The sequence below is a fragment of the Rhinolophus sinicus genome, chromosome 14 (genome assembly GCF_057876585.1).
Source record: "Rhinolophus sinicus isolate RSI-liver-muscle chromosome 14, RSI-T2T, whole genome shotgun sequence".
NCBI classification, from domain to species: Eukaryota; Metazoa; Chordata; class Mammalia; order Chiroptera; family Rhinolophidae; genus Rhinolophus; species Rhinolophus sinicus.
Genome location: NC_142514.1, coordinates 69,886,083 through 69,904,751, shown reverse-complemented (window position 1 = coordinate 69,904,751; position 18,669 = coordinate 69,886,083). Strand labels below are relative to the sequence as shown.

Below are 18,669 nucleotides of genomic sequence, written 5' to 3'. Positions count from 1 at the left end.
ATGCATGTCTTTGCCAAGCTTAATGTCTAAGATACCTAACAAAGTAGTAATACTTGGGCAGTGTCACCATGATGCTCTATCAGCAAAATTAAAAGTGTTTCTTCTGCTAAATATACTTATCTTCACTGTCTCTTTCAGTAGCCTTTGACATATTGCATTATAATAGCTATTTACTTATAGTTGAATTCGCTCTGCCAGTTTGATTTAGTCCAACCCCTCATACTGCCAACAAGAAAAATAATGCACAATGAGGTTAAAGAAATCTGTGCAAGGCTATACACTGCCAGTACAAGGAAAATTTAAAAAAAGGGTATTCAGAATGCTAATGAATTTAAGGACCTTTGCATAGCTAAACGTGGTCTCTGAGGTAAGGGAATTACATTTAATAAAAATATTAAGCTTGATAAAAATTATTTACATAAAGTTAAATTGCATTTAATTTTATCCTAGGCACAAAGCTAAAGTCCCCAAATTTGAAAACCAAGAGGCATGTGAGGCTATTACTATTAAGGACTTCTAAGAAAAATAAAGAAAGTTGACAAGAACATACCATGAAGAAGTATGTCATTATGGAGTTTCTATTTCAGAACTATCTGGAAAATTGAGATAAAAACTTTGATTATAAAAGACTATGATAGCCAAATAAAATATAATGTTTTTCTTATAACAGATGGTTTATGCCCTGATAATGTTTGCATTTAATGCTTTAGGATTACCTATTAATAAGGAAGCAGGGATGCTTTCCACTGATATTTCTAATTCAAAAGAAACACGTTCTCTGTAACTTACTTTGTAGTGATGTATTACACATAAGTTTGTTTAAAGGGCTGGGCTGTAGTGACTTTAAAACTTTATATCTAAATCCTGTTTGTGACAGATCTACAGAGCAGCTTTGTAGATGAGTGCTGAAAAGCTTTTTTGTCAAATTGTTGCTATGTAACAATTCTCCCAGAGTAGCAGCTCCAACTTTTTTCAGTGCTCTAAGATTGAACCAGAACCAGCCAGTGGTGTTCACAGACAATGATTATCACAGGCTTCCAGTGCAGAACCCTGACGCTGGGGACAACAGCCTGTAGGCCTCAGGCTCCCTTGCCTCCCTGGCCCTGTCCTCTCTGTGAGCTCAGTCAGGATGTGAAGATGTTATTGGTAGATATGGAGTCTGACTCAAGTGGAGGCTGTGACTTCAAGGCCAAGTGCTACTTGCTACTTACCGTCACCACTATCACCACTGTTGCTGCCTGGGATGGAGAAGATGGAGAACACATTTTTTTGCTGAGAATCCTTGGTGACTTAAATGTGCATTGTGGCCAGAGGCTGGGGATTCTCAGATACTTATGGATTAAAAAAACTAACATTATAAGACTGCCTCAAATATGGGGAATGCTGAGGGGGGCTGGGGCGGGGGTAATCACTGTAGAAAGCAGGCTTTGGTTAAAAATTAAACAAGTATTATTTTTTCTTTAGAAAATATCTGGATTCCCACATAGCCCTGCTGCCTGAGGGTAAAGTTACTTCAATTAAAAATATTATATATATATATATATATATATATATATATATATATATATAAAATATAAATTCCCAACAATGATTATAGGGAGGTTGGAAATAATCTAATTATTGTTTAATCCTCAGTAAATAGGTAAATACTTAAATAGTGACAAAGGTACTGTGATAAAGATAAATCCAAGATTTATACAAGCAAAAGAACAAAAACAAAACAAGGAATTTTATGGATATAGCAGAATCCAAAATAAATACCACTAGTTATGGCTCAGACATTTAATTTATATGGTTTCACATTCAACACTATGATCTTTTTTTCAGTGGAGGGGAGCTCAACAGGTACTCATTTTGCATATGTAGTAGAAATTCCTTGAACATAAGAAATTGATATTTCAAGTTCATGAAGGTCTAAAATCAATTAGAACAGGCATATTTAAATTGACAAAACTACAAATATAAGCCTCTAAAATGATTACTGGGTATGAGGCAAGAAGAGATGAGCTTTAAAGTTCAATCTATAGAGCTTTCAGACATTGCCAGTAGAAATTTAAAGCAGTGCAGCCACTGTGGAAAACAGTCTAGCAGTTCCTTAAAAGGTTAAACACAGAGTTACCACATAATCCAGTAATTCCACTCCTAGGTATATACTCCAGAGAACTGAAAACATATGCTCACACAAAAGCTTGTACACAAATGTTTGTGATAGTCAAAAAGTTGAAATAACCCAAATAACCATCAACTGATGAATGAAAAACACAATGTCGTATTATCATAAAATGGAATATTACTAAGCCATGAAAAGGAACGAAGTACTGTTACATGCTGCATGTAACATGAATGAACCTTGAAAACATCATGTCAAGAGAAAGAAGCCAAATACAAAACATCATATATTATATGATTCCGTCTATATGAAATATTCAGAACTGGTAAATTCACAGACACAGAAAGTAGATTATTGGTTGCCAGGGGATGGAGGAAAGGGAAACTAGGACTAAATTAATAGATATAAGGTTTCTTTTTGGGGTAAGGAAAATGTTCTGGAATTAGGGGTGACATTTGTGTAATATAGTGAATATAATAAATAAAAGTGAATTGTACACTTTAAGATGGTGAATTTTGTTATAATGAATTTTACCTCAATAAAAAAATTCACTTAAATATAAAAAATTTCATAATTATAAGGAAACATTATAAAAAATTATTTCAATCATGTTCTATTATGGTCTCAAATATTCAGAGCTAAACTGGAAATGTTAAAAGAAAGGCTTTGGAATACTTCTGAGAACCAATTAATCTCTAAGGAACCATCTCTTCATTTTTCATTGTGTGCTCACACATTTCTCTAAGGAAATTAGTGATGGGTGGGCTATGAAAAACAATATGTTGATGCAAAAAGCCTTAGTCACATCTTTCCATTCATGCCTGGTACCCCAGGGAAGTGGTTCTAAGGAGTGTCTCGCTGTATGATGGTTACCTAAAGTGGCTGCCCATGTCCAGTGAAGGCTTTTGCTTAGTGATCATGGTTAAGTTGAGCTTGTTTAAATACTATTTCCCAGGACTTACATGCTACTCCCTGAACGACGGGAATTCTCAAATGTTTTAGGGGGAATAAACTATTGCAGTCTCTGCCTAGGAAGTGGGCCACAGTTCACTGGAAACAAACAGTTCAGATAAATACAATGAAAGCAGACATTTTTGGAGATGATTTCGAAAGCTTTCCATTAGAGAACATCAAGAGCATAAAACTAGGACTAGCATGCATCCATGTCAGACTACCACAGTCACTCTTTACCCTCTATTCTTTCTAAGTAATACAAAGTAAGTATTCATCTCCTTCATTAGATAACCAAATCATTCCCATGGGATACATACATACCTCTCTCCCTGGCTACCCACTAAGAGACATTTGACTCCTACCTATAATTAACCATAGATCATAACATAAAACAGTAGCTTACTTACAAAGGTTCCCTGTTAAACTTGGGTGAAAAGTTACATTTTAAACTCAAGAAATCTTAGAGGAAACTGATTCTTTTCTGGTATGTAGGCCGCACATGAAGAAAGCCAGGCTCAGCTAACCTGCTTCTCCATACCTTCTGTATGGCTTCTCTTTGGCTGCTAGCCTTGGTCTGGACCTTTCCCTACATTGTTCAGATGTAGGTCCGTCATCATCTGCAGTCCCCTCTGGGTTACAGGCTCAAGTATAATGATAAAGGTCAAAAAAGACAGGAAAGACTTAAGAGCAAAGGGAAAAGGAAGAGAAGAAAAGGGACTAAGCTGAGGGAGGTGTCTCATGGCTATAAAATTTTCTAAAAATACCAGTCAACATTTTTTCAAAGAAACTATTCGAAATGCAGTGAAGAATGATAACAAATGATTCTTTAGTTTTTATTTTGCTAAATTAAGGGTGAGATGAAAATTATGAGAACTATAAGAACAAATATATGATATACTATGAGGAAGTATCATAAAATGCACTTTAATGTATTTTATGGAATTATTAACCTTTCTAATTTGGTATATAAACACATCAAAATATATAAATACATTAATGAGCTTTACACAATAAAATACATAGGTACTAAAATATTTATAGCAGACTATCTATATATATTTATACACATTTTTATGAAAAACCATGCATCAAGACAGTGAAAGCCTAATATCTTAGTAGAGCATTATTTATGTGGGAAAATCAGATTAAACTTTGTAATATTTCAACATACAGTATGTAAAAATAAAGTCTGATAAAGCTCAAAAGATATATAATTACTATAACCAAGTGCTTAAGCAATAACACCAATAACTAGGTTAGTTTATTGCATTTCTAATCAATTATTAAAAAACCTCGGTCAATAATCACTGTTATAGGTGTCCTACGTATAAAGAGTTTTTGAGAATCTTTGTTAATTATAGCATTTATTAAATAAAAATGATAGAACTAAAGAGACATTAATTCCTTCACTGTTAAATAAATGTATACTGCTTACGCTCTACTTTTAAAAGATCTTTTTCCCTGTGCTCCTGGTATTTAGGGTCTGAATACATAGTATAAATGTCAAAAAATGTTGCAGTCACACTGGCCATTCAAGTCCTATGGAAGTAGTGAGAAATTTAAGTGAAGTGGGAATGGGTCACGATGTATTTTCATATATAGATGCATTTCATTGAGTGTGCAAAGATCAAATGTACCCATTCGATTTGATGAATTAATTTCTGAGATTATATGGCTATAACTTTCTCATCAGTATACACTGAAATTATGTTTTGGTTCAAATTTTTTTTAATGTTAATACATCTTTGAAAGTACAAGGGAAGTTACCAGGAAAAGATGATTTGCTACACAAACACCTTATTTACTTTAAAAAATACAGATGTGAAATTTCAAGATCCAGCTTTCTTTCTTCTGGACTATCATGTTTTGCTCAAAATGTTGATTTTTCTCCCCCCTCTAACAAGAGTTAAAGACTTGAACCAGTATAGCAACATACTAATAATATATAATAAAATTATATATGTGTATATGTATCCTTTCCTAAGTTCTCATGAGGAATTTTGCAAACAGCTTTCACGTATTAAACAAATGCCAGTAATAACAAAACTTTGTTATATTCATATATGAAGAATGTTACTACTGTCATAGTACTGGATATTATCTTATGATATTCATATTCAGTGACTAAAACTGCCGTTCAGAATCTTTTTCCTAGCTATACATGGGATCTACAACAGATCTTCTATAAAGACTTTTAAGAAGTTCATTTTTAAAAATAAATTCCAGAAATGTCTACAAGTAATGACTAAAAAAATTCCATTGGAAATTTGATAGTAGATGCAAAGGTTTTCTGTATCATAAGGTAATTATTTTTTAAAAAGAGATAATCCCATGTATGCCTATGTTCAATCTCAGAGGCAATAAATTAAAAGGCTGAATGGTTGGGTTACTGCTCCACAAATACATATGAGTATATTATCTCCTTTCTGTGTTCTCTTTGGGTATCTAAAATCTCCATATTTTTTTCACTGTGTTTAAGATTCTTTATCCAATGCTGGCCATCATGCCTGCTTTTTTCTTTCCCTAATGACTCTAAAAAGTAATTGTGAACTGCAAGTGGGAGGAAAGAGGATTGCAAATATAAAGTATAATTATATTTTACAGAAGTCAATTGAATTAGTTTTAACCTGGTGGATATGCATTTTAATTTTATCCCCATCTCATATAGTAATATTTACTCTAAAAGGGTGATAAAAGGATATAGCTGAGAACGAAAGGGGCTATCAGTTGAGCCACGGATTCCCTAGGGGGTGGAGGAAGGGGGCAGAAAAGCCAACGGGGACTTTCTGAGAAAAGAGGAAATAAGAAATAAAATAATATGGGGGTAGGAGACAGAAAGTCTGATGACCAAAGAGTAAGGAGAGTCAGCTAGTGAAGACACAGAATGTGCAAATGCAGAATGGAAAGGATCAATGACAACTTATAAGGAAGGCCTATGGCAAAAGTTAGAATTGTAAGAAAACAAGATTTGAAAGGCAAAACCAAGGAAGTACCAGCTGACTTGGTGTCTACAGTGACCCAGAATTTTTTAAAAAGCCAAAAGGGCACTAACTGGAAAGGATTTTAACTGTCTAGAGATAAAAGAAGACCAAGGACTAGGAGAAGGATGGGTAGATCTAGCTGTAGGGGTTAGGGATAATGAAAGGAGTCAGGGCAAATGACAAAAGGAAACAGTATTTACTGCTACAACCTCAAGCCTGATTGCACAATGTGAAACAAGCAATACACCTAAGATATGTGCAGTTTGGTTCTTGAATTAAGTTACTATTTTTATGGGTCACTGACCTTTCAATAAGAGGTTCCCTACACTACATCCAAAGTTAGGGAAGTCAAACAGTGCCTAAAAGGACTAGCAATGCTTTCAGTATTTTGTGCCACATGGGTGCCTCCATTAAAACCAAACACCAGAGGTTTGTATATTTATGGAAATATCACATGACATTTTATGGTAGCCTTTATTATTTCATTTTCCATACTTTTTTGTTTCTTGCTATACATTTGGAAGAAAATGTGGCACATGTTTGATACTAAAAAAAGTAGGGCCTAACATGTGTCATCAGTAAGCAGCTGCTCATTAAGATAATACTTCCAGTTACTGGCTTAGAAAGCGAGATTCTGAGATTACTGCTGGGCCTAGGCCTCTGACTTATCAACCAAAAAAGTTACTTCCTCTCTAGTACAATGAATTGCAGAAGTACAGTTAAACAGTTATCTATGAGGGTTTATTAGCAGGCATAGGATATGGTGGGTGAGCAGAGATACTGATTTTTTTTTTTGCGCCAGTGACCAAAATATTTACGAATTTCATAAAATGGGAAGAACTTTCTAAAAAATTAATAGATCTGTTTCACAAATAACCAATTCAACTGGAACACTGAATAGTAGAAATGATAAAAGATTGGTTCTTAAGATTGATAAAAAATTTACATCAGGGCATTCAAGTAAAGTTATTTTCTGTGTTCTGATTTAATGAATCATGTGAGTTGTATCTGGTTGGGTAACATAAATGCTAGTTCACTGAAGCCTACTTTAATACCTCCCAGCACAGCCTTCCTTGGGACAGTAAATCCAAAATAACATGTCAAACTAAAGTAATATCAAAGAAAGATAAAGCAGGGCTGGAGATGCTATGAGGTTGGCTCATGACACTTCTTGACCTGTGAGTGTCCAGTACGTATGTATTCAATGTCCCATGGGCTTCAATGACTTAAAAAGCCAAGTAGCAACAGTAATACAGTAGTGAATGGTCTTCAAAAGAAGACTTCTGCAATTCAAGCTGAAAAACACTACGCTTACTAGATGGTTTTAATTCTATTGAAAACATCCTTAGAAACCACTAGTGATTTCTTAAAAGGTGAATGAGTATTAAATGTTTTATTTATGCTTGTGTAGTATCTACTTTAGTTCCTTTAAATCTGTTTGATTTTAAAGATTTACATCAATTGGAAGATAAAAACTTTTCTGATGCTATTAATGATACAATATGTTGAAGAAAAATGAAATAATATTAGGTATGTTGGTAAAAATACAGATTTAAAATAATGAAGCCCTTTCAATATTAATAAAATGTACTGTTAAAAGCGAAATTAAATGACTATACTATATATCCCACCTGGGGATGTTGTTCTCTTTCAAAAGATAAGTAATATTTGCAAAGAAAAAGGCCCTCAGAAGAAACGATAGAAAATATAAAGAGAATAATTACAGCTTATGAACATATAGTATATCACTTTACATAAGTTATTTTGTCATAAAGTTAAGAAAAATAAGGCACAAAATAGAGGTACAACATTTTCCAAGGATGTTTACAAAATCAATCAACAAGTTTGTCTTTTCCTAATCAAAATTCTTCATATTTAGTAGAGTTAAAATCTGAAAGAGTACTTACAATGACAGCAACACCACAGCAATTAAAGTCCATTCTGCAGGCTTGTGTATAATATTTCTATTTGTTAATCTGGAAGATAGTTAAGATAAAATTTACCAAAGGATTGTTACATTTAAATACATAAACTTTCTATTTTTAGAAAAGTCATTTATGACATGATGTGTCAAAGAGCACTACATTTTATTGTTATATTTGATAGGAGAGTATAATAATGTGATTTGATATTCATTATCTGATAATGACCATCTCAAAAGTGCTCCAGCCCCTTTTTCATATATTTGTAACACTACTACTATTAGAAAAAATGAAAATATAGGAATAATATTGGAAACAAAATTGGTTTATTAAAATACACCCATGTACACATCTCACTGTAACCATATGCTCTATGTTTTCCCTTAATCAAACATTTTATTAAAGCTAACAAGGTAAGCAATTTCTGATTTTAGTTTTATCTTTTGCACCTTTCTATCTAGTGCTAGGTTGGCAGCAGGGAATTAAGGAATGCCATAATACATAATTTACAGAAATGAGATTTTAATAAAATTTAAGACTAGGTTTTTATAAAGAAAACGTAAGTTTTTTAAAAAATCAGTAGTGGGGTTGCTGGTTAGCTCAGTTGGGTGGAGTGCGGTGCTCTTAACAAGGCTGCCGTTTCGATCCCCACATGGGCCACTGAGAGCTGCGCCCTCCACAACTAGACTGAAACAACTACTTGACTTGGAGATGATGGGTCCTGGAGAAATACTTAAAATAAATTTAAAAAGTTAAAAAAAAAATTGTAAAAAATCAGTAGTAAATTCTACCACTTAGTAGTTGATGACAACAAAATACATTGTAATCAGAAAGCATTTAGAAAAATTACTCTAAATAAAAAAATGGTATCAATTAATAAGAAAAAACAACCAATATCTGATAAAGGGCTGTTATACAAAATATACAAAGGACTTTTTAAAATTTAACAGGAAAACTAACAGGCTAATTTGAAAAATGGGCCAAACACCTTAATAGCTATCTCAACAAAGATAAACAAATGAGAAATAAGCATATGAAAAGATGCTCCACATTATATATCATCAGAGAAACGCAATTTAAAACAATGAGGTACCACTATACACCTATTACAATAGAATGGCCCAAATCCTGACCACTGACAAAACCAAGTGCTACCAAGGAAATGGAACAACAGGAACTCTCATTCATTGCTCGTGGGAATGCAAAAGGGTACAGTCACTTTGGAAGACAGTTTGGCAGTTTTTCACAAAACTAAACATACTCCTACCATACAATCCAGCAATCATGCTCCTTGGTATTTACCCAAAGAATAAAAAACGTATGTCCTCAGAAAAACCTGCACACAAATGTTTATAGCAGCTGTATTTATAATTGCCAAAACTTGGAAGCGACCAAGATGTCCTTCAGTAGGTGAATGAATAAATAAACTGTGGTATATCCAGACAATGGATTATTATTCAGCTGTAAAAGAAATGAACTATCACACCACAAAAAGACATGGGGGTACCTTATATGCATATTACTAAAGTGAAAGTAGCCAGCCTAAAAAGGCTACATACTGTATGATTCCAACAATATGGCATTCTTGAAAAGGTAAAACTATGAAGATAGTAAAAAGATCAGTGGTTGCCAGGGGTGGTGAGTAGGGGGTAAGGGGGATGGTAGGGTAGATGAAAAGATGAATAGAGAATCACTGATGTATAATGAAACGTGCATGAAGATAGTGCAACAATGCTTGTAATAAGGAAACAATAAATTGCGGCACTTTTAAAGAATGTTAAATAACTGTCAAAATGAATAAATTAGACTTACATATACTTTGAAAGACAAGTACAGTATCACATTTTTATATAAATCAAGAACAGACAATTCTCAGTATTATTTATGGGCATATAAAATGTAGTAACAGTATAAAAACAAAGACTAGAAAAATACACATCAAATTCACGTATTGGTTGCTTCTGGGGAGGAAAGACTAGATTAGGAAATGGAACAAAGGGGACTTTCACATTGGTATTCCATCTGCCAGAAACTATCTTTCCCCCCTTTGCATTAAAGCCCCATCTGGACAATCCTAGTAAAAAGTGAAAACTTCTCTCCACTTCCCAGGCCCGAATTTCTGACTTGCTTACCCTCTATATATTTTTCTTTTTTTCCTGTACCACTTATCACATTCTAATATGTAATTATTGTTTATTATTTGTCTTCCCTGAGGGCAGGAATCTTTGTGTTCTTCACCTATTTATCGTCAAGTACCCAGAACAAGTGCCTGACAGCAGGCATTAATTTTTTCTAAATGAATGAATTAACTCAAAAAGCACATCTGAATTAAATATTACAAAATATTAAAATCTATTAATTCTGAGTGGAGAACATGTGTATCTTTGTTAATCTGATTTTTTTCTGTAGATACAATTTTTTACAAAATTTTTATAAGTCTAGATGATACAAAAAGGAAGTACAATATAGGTTAAAGTTTGAGAGACACGGGTTCAGTACTCAGATCTGTCACTTAGAGTTTTACTTTGGACATATTCAACGGCTATAAAACTGTGTGTGTGTGTTTTAATTTAGTAAAAGAGGAACAACAGTACTTACTACCTACCTTACAAAAGTACAAAAGATGTCTCTGTTGCCTAATTCAACAGAAATTTCTCAGTTCTCATCTTAAGCTATCAGCAGCATTTGACACACACAGTTGATCACTCCCTTCTCCTCAGGAACACTTCTTTCACCTGGTTGCCACTTGCCTGATTTCTCACCCTCTCACTGGCATCCCTTCTCAGACATTTTTATTTTGGATTGCGCCAGAGCCTTTGCCCTTCAGTCTCTCATCTCCTCTACACATGTTCATTCACTCGTGATGTCATCCAATCTCATAGCTTTAAATATAGATAACTATGTGTTGACAACTCTCAAATTTATTGTCTCTAGCCTGGACCTCTTTCATAAATTCCAGACTTCTATATCTGATGGTTTACCTGACATTTCCACTTGAATGTGTAATAGCCATTCCAAAACTCAGTCGAGTGAAAATTGAGCGCCTCATCATCCCCATCACAAACGGATCCTCCTGCAGATAGCTCCATCTCAGTTAAATGGCTATCCACTTCTTCCAGAATCCAGTTGCTCAGGCCAAAAATCAGCGGTTAACCTTGACTGTCTACCTGTCCCATGTCCAACCAGTCATCAAATCTTGATGTTTCTATCTTCAAAAGAGAATCTGATTACTTCTTATTACCTCCACTGCTTTTACCTTCGTCCACATTTCTTGCCTAGATTACCAAAACAGCATCCTAAATGTTCTTCCTGCCTCTGCCCATCTATTATAATTCTCAAGTCATCAGCCAGAGTGATGCTGTTAAAAACGTATGTGAGATCATGTCACTCCTCTGTTCAGAATCCACCAATTCCTCTCCATCTTAGCGCAAAAGTAAAAGGACCATGGCTACAAGGCCTATATAATCTGTACCGTACCCACTCCCTGCCCTGTGTTTCTCTGACCATGCATCTTTGTACCTTTGCCTCTGCTCACTTCTCCAGCCTCACCAATATCTTAATGTTCTGTGACTTCATCAGGCCTACTCTGACTCCAGAGCCTTTACACCTGCTGTTCCCTGTCTATTTTCACAGAAAGCAGCATGGCTGGCTCCCTCACCAACTTTTAGATCTTTATACACATGGTATCTTCTCAGTGAGGTCTTCCCTGATCAGCCTATTTAAAATCACAACTTTCTCCCTCCTCAGTACCATCCCCTTTCCCTGCTTATGGGGAGAAAAGGAGGAGAATGAACTGGAAAACGGGAAAGGGCATATCACCACATAATAATAATAATACATATACTGTATTTTAAAACTTACATATTGTCTCTATGAGAATAGTTCCCTGAAAGAAGGAATTCTGTTTCGTTCACTTTGTCTATAGCAACTAAAACAATATCTAGCACATAACCAAAAAAATTTAAAGGATGATAAGCATGTAAGGGAAAAAAAGGCAAATATGGTTAAGTAGAATTTCTTTTTCTAGTTTAGTCAAATCCTTCAAAGTTAAGACAAATTTAAGATTTCATGAATTCATTTACTCATTCAGCAAAAATGTATTATGTGCCTGCTTTAGCTATACTACTGTTTCAGGCACTGGGGAAAACAACAAAATCTTTGCTTTCACTTCAAAGTACTTCTAGTGGCAGACTAGCAAAATTGTACTTGCTCTCATATTTGCCTTTTGCTGAGTCAAAATAATTTGAAGCACAGATGCTGAATGAATATATTTACTATTGTCTTGAGTGGCAATTAAAAAATGAAAATAGAAATATTTGATAGAAAGCATTTAAAAAGTAGTTTCAAAATACAATTAGAAATGAAATACAGAAAAAAATGCCTTGATTCATCACTGATGAAATTTAAAAAGGGCTTTTGTGTCAAAATATAATTTTAATTCAAATCAGATTTCGAAAAGTATCTTGATTCAACACTGAGGAGAGTGAAATCATTACCAAGCAACTTCTGATGGAACTTCTATGACAAGAAAGTCAACGTAACATCCCGGATAAGTGATTGTGATGCAATTCAGTGGAAAGGACAGCTCTGTTCACTGGGGAAAGATTCTTCAAAGAGCTGAAAAGCTACTTTGTGTTTAAGTTCTAACAGGCTTTCAACTCTGGCTGCACATAAGAATCACCTGGGGGGCTTTTAAAAAATATTAATGTCTGGGCCCAACCCTAACCAAATGAAACTCAATCTCTGGGGGTGGAGCCAGGCATCTGTAGTTGTTAAACTAAATCCCCAGGTAATTCTGATGCAAAATTGGCTTGAGAATCACTGTTCTACAAGTTCCGAATATTGATTATTATTTCAAAGAGAAGGACATGGTTATTTATGTCAACTTTTCCACGGTCAGTGTTGACTGAAAAGCTCTCTCAACACTAGTCACTATCCTCAATATGGCATTTTTTCATGCTTGCTTAGAAGCCCTAGCCTACAAACAGTCACATACTTATTGAAGTTGTCCTGCTAGCATGTGAAGACCCAACTGAGTTATCTTACCAGAGGTCATTCTGTACTTTACATAATCGGTATTTTTCTAAAAAGCAGCAAAGCCAATTTAAGCAATTTTTATTAAAGCTACATAGACTTTGACCTGCAGGTACTGAAGAGTAAGGATTTCAAAAATAAATTAACATCATGGTTTTTATAACATCCCCTACATCACAATAATGCGTAATTTTGGAGCTTACTTTCCTCAAACTTTCTATTAAATTTAAAACATATATAAAAGTAGAGAGAATATAGAATATACTCCCATGTACTCATCAGAACTTTGACAATTATCAACTCCTGGCCAATCATGCTTTAGCTATACAATCCATATTCAATATCACCCTAACCTGAATAATTTTGAAGCAAATCCCAGACAGCATATGGTTTCATCTAGGTTTTATTTTACTTTAATTTAAATAAGGCAGAAAGTAACTGGAAAGGTCTTACACAATAGGAATGATAGAAAAAGGTGACAAAATAACAGTTTATAAATATAAAAGGAAAATGATATTTGAAAGTCTCCTTGTATCTGTAATCTGTTAACTACTTCTTACAGGACTGACGAACACTGTCTCTTGTTTTGGCTTCCTTAGGTATCACAGAGGCTTTCAGTTTCATGGGTAAGAGAATCCTCTTAAGTTGAGTTCTTAGTTGGGGTCTAAAGAGGTTGATAACTAAAATGACATATTTTTTTTTTTACATCTTTGATACTAATGACTACTGAGACAACAAATGGTAGATTTTCTTCAGTTTTACTGAGGTATAACTGACACATAGTAACTGCATATATTTAAGGTGTACACCTTGATATTTTGATATACATATTATTTTGTGAAATGATCACTACAGTCAAGTTAATTAACATATCCATCATGTTACATAGTTATGATTTTCTTTTTCTTTTTTATGGTAAGAACACTTAAGATCTATACTCTTGACTTATACTTAGGGTCTAAACCCAACTACTATAATAGTTGTGTGATTTGAGAGTTTACTTAATCTCGCATCCCTCATCTGTAAAATAAGGATAATCCCATTGTTTTTTGATATTAAATGAGATAATATATGTAAAGTACCAAGTACAACCTGGCACACAGTGAGTACTGTAATGACTGTATGTACTGACATGGACCAAACATTATTAGCCAAAAACCAAAAAAAAAAAAAAAAAAAAAAATAGCCTAGACAGTGGTTTCCAACCTGGAATACCTAAATTCCGAGGGCATACAAAAGTAATAATGGGGCAATCTTACAGTTAGTTATAGCCTAATACTTCTTTCCAATAATAAGTGCTGAGAACCTCAGAATAGTTTTAAAAAAATAAAAGATATCCAATTATATCTATAGAAAATATAGTCAAAGTAAATTAAATTGTTAATCTATTCTAAATGAGTGGAATAAAAAAATGAAGTACAAAATTCATATTTGTAGTTCAAGATTAAAGGTCTTATATTAATCTCTCTTCTGGATGTCTTCAGTGACTTTACCAGTTTGCTCAGAATGATTAAAGGAACACTGTCTGCAACTGTATGGGAAGTTCTTTAAAAATCAGAGAAACAAGGCAGCACCTGGTCTTCATCTTCCCTCAACTAACCTTTCTGTTAATATGATATTCACTTCCTGAAAACTCCTTAACAAACCCTAAACTTCAGTGCTTCCACATTATATATATCTATTCAAACTGTTTCATCAATGTAGACAGTTGAAAAATACTTTTTTTTTCTTTTGGATGCGTGATTCTGTGATTGTATGAGAGAGAACACCTGAAAAAAAAATCAAGTGTCTCTCTCTTCATCACTAATAGGAATGCAGAGTTCAACTTTGGTCTTGGTAATTGGCCCAAACTCTCTTTCTGGCAAAGCATTTAGTCAGTCTTCCAAAGGCGTACGCCAATCTGAGCATCACTTCTGGCATTCTTAAACTTGTGTGTGATCAATGATCTTATGATTGCATAGCTTCCATGATATCTAATGATTGTAACAATCTCAGTAATTAGAACAATCATGTCATTCAGATTTACTGTTATTACCTGAACATGTACTTCCAAATATAAACATTCTAGATGAAATGAAGTGAAAATGTCTTTATGTGTTTATTTTATCAGTCATTAGAATAATAATATGCTACAGTAATTATGTTTGTGAAAACTTAATTTTATGTATAAAATACATAAAATTTAGTAAATAGTAAAAATTTCCTATTTAGAAAAAAAGATTGACAGTTAATACTAACTATTGAATTTATTAAATAGATTACTTTCTCAAGAACATTATCTTAGAGAAAAATATTTATAAAAATTCAAATAATGTAAGAATAATGATTAATTTCATAATTCAGTCTTTGCAGAAGTGTATTATGTATTAGCATTTATAACATTAAAGAAAATAAACTTTGAGAGCGGTATTTACATTTTAGCTAATGCCATTTAAGTTGTAAGTCTTTCAAGGAAAAACTCCTATTGGGGAATTCTTCACATCTTGTGATGATGAATTTAAAAAATGTCACCTCAAAATATCATGAATTGAAAAAATATCTAAATTATGTAAACAACAGATGTGCAATAATCCAAATATAATCTCTTATTAAATAATAAAAAATGTTAGGACAAAACCATTAGAGAAATCTGAGGTACCCCAAACATATTTTGTTTAGTCAAACTTCACAACAAAGACTGTACAGGACGGTCTTAAGACAACTCCTATAGTCTCGAGTCTATGAAGGCTAAATATTTAAACATAAAGGGTTATACATGATTCTTTTCAGAATCTGAAGATGAAGAATTTTTGAGATTTGCTTAAAGTATGAATCCTAGTTCCTTCTTGTAAATAACTTAGTGAAAAATGTTTTCCTCAACTACTCTGTGACACACACAAAAAAGGTTAGTGATGTTTTTAAATGTGCTGGTTGTAGTTAATATCTAGTTGGTATTACCAATATACAGCGCAGTGACTGCAAGAGAAATCTAATAGCTGACAGTGCCAAGAAATTGTTCCTGTACTATAATTTTAAACTTTTTAACACCTTACTACTACTCTTGGCAACAAAACCATAATGATAATTTTGTGGATGAAATTATTCTTCTACCCTAGAAGTTTAGTCCTTGTTGGCGCTGTCTGGCTTTAGCCATAGGCAAATATTAATATTTGGTATACCTCTCTCTTAATAAGTATTTAGAGGCCTATTCCTATGCTTCTTGGTAGAGAATCTAGTCTTTGCCTGGTTGAATATTTTTACCTTGATAGTTTTAGAAAAATCCCAACTGCTCTACTTCAATCGATATTCTCTATTTTTCCTTTCTTTGTACTTATCATTTCAAACCTGTTCCACATACTTCAATATTAAATTACCACTGTTGTATACTGTTCACTGTATTCACCTTATCTTCTCACAGGAGAGTTCTTCCTCAACGGTGGGCATACTGCTTCTTCTGTATTGCCCACGGTGCCTGGCCCAGTGCTGGTCATCTGATACAGAGTTACTAATTCACTAAGATCCAAGCTGCTCCTGGCTGACTACCTTCCTGTCTCAATATCATTTTCCTTCTTGGTTTTAGGCTATTCTTTAAATAAACTCCCCAAAGCTAAATATATCAAGGCTTGAATAAACAAGGGATTGCACTTAACAAAAGACAGAAGTAATGTTTAGTGGGGGAGAAAACAGAACACGGCATTTACATCGACACTGAAAGTAAGTCACTTTCTTCATGCTTTAGTCTACCTATGGATTCTTCAAGGCAATCACATTAAAGTCAAAATAACTGGGAAAGAAAACCATAATATTAACACCAACCTGAAAGTTCGGACAAGATTTTTAAGTTGTGTGTAAATATCTCCTAACGTAATCTGAAGAGGCCCCAAAAGTCCAGGCAATCTGAAAATAAAAAATTATATCTTTTAAAATATAATTTAATTATACAGATACATTTTTTGGTCTTGCCTAAGTCTGGATTTTCCATAGATAACAAATGGCACTTAGATGGAGACAGTTAAGCTAGATTATGACTGGAGAGAAGTCATAAGGAAATATTACATAATAACCACACACTCTACTGTGTAGTCTATGTTACAAAGGCACTGAAATATAAAAATATTATTTTGCTGCTATCTATATTCTTATCTCTAGTTTTTTCCTACCTCTTTACTTTCAAAGATTAGACCAAATGGAAAGAACACAAGACCAGAGGAGCTGCCCCGAAATGGTCAAATTGGGGAGTGTGGCATATGTCTCCTTATTAAATGCTTATGGTGGGAGTAAAAATTTTGGTTCATTTCTAGAGAACAAGTTGACAATTATATTAACATTCTGAATGTGTTTACTCTTCGATCCAATAGTTTTACTATGAAAAAATTTATCCTACAGAAATCATCAGATAAACATAAAAAAGATGCCTGTTGCAAGGATGTTTTTAGTAGTGAAAAAATAGAAACGAATATTCATCAGTAGGGGGTTGGTTAAATAAATTATGATATACCCATATAATGGAACATAATAGAACTTTTAAAATGATAATGTGAATATATTTTTTTTTTGTGGAAAGATATTCATGATGTTAAGTGAAAAATGCATATGTAGTATTACCCCATTTTTATAAAAACATTATATAATGCTATTGTATATAATACATAGTACATACAAATAAGTTTCAGTCCTTCCAGAGGAAACCAAAGGGAATGAATACATATACACCATATGTATCACATATAGTTCAAGGATAAACATCAAAATATTAATTGTAGTTATTGTTGAGTTGTGGGATTACAGGTGATTTTCAATTATTTCTTTATACTATTTTGTATTGCCTAAATCTTCTGCAATAATCACGTATTGCTTTTCTTTTTTAAAACTTATGAAAGTTTCAAACATGTTCCAAAATAGAGAACAGCAATAATCTCATACATCTATTCTGATTCAACCTCCCAATGTTTTCTTAAATATGCTTCATTTTTTTCTTCCTTCCTTTTTTTTTGAAGTAATATTTTAAAATAAATCCCTGACATTATGTCACTTACCCCTAAATATTTCCTTAGGGATCTCTAAATACAAGGGTATTTTCTTATATAACCACAATAAAATTATCATACCTAACCAAATTAACAATAATTCCTTAATATCTCATACCCCGTACACATTTCATTTTCTTCAATTATCTACAAAATGTTCTTTTACAATTGGTTTGTTCCAATCAGAAACCAAACTGCTTTAACTTTTATGAGAAAAACTCAATGGCTTTCATAAACAACTAACCAACTAAAAAACCCCTATATCACCACAATGATTTTGTCTTCAGTGTTCTTTCTGCTTCTTTTTAAGTTATTCCACTTCTCAAATTCAGTTCTTCCATTAATATCAGTAATTTCTAGCCGGGGTCCTTTTGGTATCTTCTGTTACAGCCAAAACCCAGAAGGCACAGAATTCCTTCAATGACATGTCTATGTAGTCTTAAATTTAAAATTGGGTACTTTTATTAGCTAAAAATTCTAGAAAACTATTTTCAGGTAAATCCCTATCTGCTGATTACATACTACCCCCACTTTCAAAACCTAGGTAATTAAAGTCAAGGATTGATATCTTCCTGTCCTACGAATCATACAGATGGGGACTGTTTTCTAACCTAATATTTAACAGAAACAAATGTACAAATATGAGGACTATATGTATAAAA

General features: G+C 33.4%; 1 protein-coding gene across 5 annotated transcripts in view; it reads right to left on the bottom strand.

Moving 5' to 3' along the window:
- The window catches only part of RPAP2 (RNA polymerase II associated protein 2), a 95,299-nt gene that overhangs the window by 48,714 nt on the left and 27,916 nt on the right, over positions 1-18,669 (bottom strand). For all 5 annotated transcript variants that reach the window (XR_016018662.1, XM_074335131.2, XM_019752892.3 and 2 more), the window contains exons 10-11: positions 16,797-16,877; positions 7,953-8,021 (exon numbers count right to left, since the gene is read on the bottom strand). Coding sequence is in view for 4 of the 5 variants with exons in the window: in XM_074335131.2 (XP_074191232.2) it covers positions 7,953-8,021; positions 16,797-16,877 (150 nt within the window). In the remaining variant the exon portion in view is untranslated. The remainder of the gene's footprint in view (positions 1-7,952; positions 8,022-16,796; positions 16,878-18,669) is intronic.